Genomic DNA, 2500 nt, shown 5'->3' on the forward strand with positions numbered 1-2500 from the left:
TCCACTGGCGCCACGTTCACCGCGCTCATGTTGCTGGCGCCGCTGTAGCCTGCCGTCGCGTCACCATCAAGAGAAGGCATGACGGCGCATGGCCACGCAACAAGGAGGACCAGCGAGCGCCGCGGACATCAGCTCCTCCCGCTCCCCGTCAGCACCACCAGCGGCGACACTCACTCTCCGGCGCGGCTCTGCGGGTCGTGTCTGCACTCCCACCAGGCGCACCACCTTCTGAATTAGCAGACCATTGATGAAAACGTCCCGTACGGAGCCGCTACGTCACCGCCGCCGCCAACCAATCCCCACTGCCGTGGCAGTCCTCTAAGCCAATGAGCGCGCGCAGCCAATGGGAGTGCTCGCCGTTCACCAATGGTCGCGCAGCCTGCTCCGTGACGTCACATTATCTGTGTAAGGAAAGCAATACCCAAAAAGCGCGGGAAGAAGAGGAACACCAAAATACTATGATCAATATTATAGGGACAACACGCGGCCGTGTCCCTGGGGAGGCGCCACCACGGGGCGGGGCGGGTCGGGGCGGGACGGGGCGGGGCAGAAGCACCACTATGGCGTCACATGAAGGGCGCGGGCGGGGGCGAGGCCGGACGGGGCGTGGGGGGAGAGGCAGGGGGAACTTACTCAGCGATCCTTCGTACTGGAACTGTGTCAGCGTGGTGTGGGGGGCGGGGGTACGGCAGCACTGACGGGGGTGATGTCACTAGATGAGACGCCCCCTACACACCCCCCAGGCAACGATGCTAACCTTATGCCACCCCCTGCCCCACCCTCCCCTCCCCGACAATCCCCCCACAAACACGCCAAGGAAGGAATGGCGTGTGATTCAGCGCGGACTAAACGCAACACAACGCAACACTACATACCCCCTCTCCCCCCCTCTCTCTCTCTCTCTCTCTCTCTCTCTCTCTCTCTCTCTCTCTCTCTCTCTCTCTCTCTCTCTCTCTCTTGGATCCGTTTGGTGACGCCTCGGACTGTCACCACCACCACCACCACCACCACCACCACTAACCAGAACAAACCAATCGTGGTTTACCTGAAGATTTGGGTGTTGTTTGGTGTTGTTTGTGGTACTTGTGGTGTTGCCCCTTTGTGATGCCCCTTGTATGGAAAGGACTTAAATGGAGTGTTTGTTTTGTTCTGCTTAGTTTTGTTGGTTTGCATAAGTGTTTGTTTGAATGGTTGGTTTTCAAAACAATACATGTGTGTGTGTGTGTGTGTGTGTGTGTGTGTGTGTGTGTGTGTGTGTGTGTGTGTGTGTGTGTGTGTGTGTGTGTGTGTGTGTGTGTGTGTGTGTGTTTCGACGTAACTCATTCAACAAAGCCAATTCTCTCTCTCTCTCTCTCTCTCTCTCTCTCTCTCTCTCTCTCTCTCTCTCTCTCTCTCTCTCTCTCTCTCTCTCTCTCAAAAGTATAATGTCTAAATTAATCCAGGAAAATAACAACAAAAGAGGAGGAGGAGGAGGAGGAGCAAGATAACAGGGGAAAAAAATGTATGAAGAAGGAGGAAGTGGATGAGAGAAAACAAACTTATAAGCGGTTGTGCAAAAGAAACAGGATGGAGAGAAAAAAATAGAAAAAGAAGTAGGAGGAAAATCTAACGAGAGAGAGAGAGAGAGAGAGAGAGAGAGAGAGAGAGAGAGAGAGAGAGAGAGAGAGAGAGAGAGAGAGAGAGAGAGAGAGAGAGAGAGAGAGAGAGTATTTAAGATAAAACCATAACACGAAGAAAGAAAACTCAATTCTTTTCATATAACAAACAAAAAACAGACGTCATTTGAAGAAGAAAAGAGGAAGAAAAATGAAAACGTAAAGGAAGCAAGATAGAAAACTCTCTCTCTCTCTCTCTCTCTCTCTCTCTCTCTCTCTCTCTCTCTCTCTCTCTCTCTCTCTCTCTCTATCAGTTGGTAACACTGCGTGACTGGATGCTGCCCTGCTGTCAGTGTTGCCAACAGCCGCTGAGCACGAAACCACAGCACGTGAAACAGGAAGTATGTAGAATCTCTCTCTCTCTCTCTCTCTCTCTCTCTCTCTCTCTCTCTCTCTCTCTCTCTCTCTCTCTGATAGTTTAATAGCAGCATATTTTCATTCGCCTCCATTTTTTCTTTAGCATTAATTTCTTTCCACAGGCTACGATGTGTGTGTGTGTGTGTGTGTGTGTGTGTGTGTGTGTGTGTGTGTGTGTGTGTGTGTGTGTGTGTGTGTGTGTGTGTGTGTGTGTGTGTGTGTGTGTTTGTCGGCAGCGGTCTGGTCCTGGTTGGGGGGAGATCAGAGGGGGAGGTAAGGCTCAGGATGACATCCGAGTCTCCGGTATCTGGTAACACTGCCTTACCTCAGAACACCCGACTCACTGACACCGCCTTACACACACACACACACACACACACACACACACACACACACACACACACACACACAGTGAGTAGATAGAGAGAGCGAGAGGGACAAAAAGGAGTTATGGCTCACAAACACAAACACACACACACACACACACA

General features: G+C 51.7%; 1 protein-coding gene across 1 annotated transcript in view; it reads right to left on the bottom strand.

The window, feature by feature from the left end:
- Positions 1–278, bottom strand: part of LOC135091056 (dual specificity protein phosphatase 7-like) — a 31939-nt gene extending 31661 nt beyond the window's left edge. Inside the window, exon 1 of the mRNA XM_063988399.1 lies at positions 1–278. This exon is cut by the window's left edge and continues 353 nt beyond it. Within this exon, the coding sequence (XP_063844469.1) occupies positions 1–80 (80 nt within the window). The 5' untranslated portion in view covers positions 81–278.
- Between the last annotated feature and the right edge of the window lie 2222 nt (positions 279–2500).

Source organism: Scylla paramamosain, chromosome 36 (genome assembly GCF_035594125.1).
Source record: "Scylla paramamosain isolate STU-SP2022 chromosome 36, ASM3559412v1, whole genome shotgun sequence".
Taxonomy (NCBI): domain Eukaryota; kingdom Metazoa; phylum Arthropoda; class Malacostraca; order Decapoda; family Portunidae; genus Scylla; species Scylla paramamosain.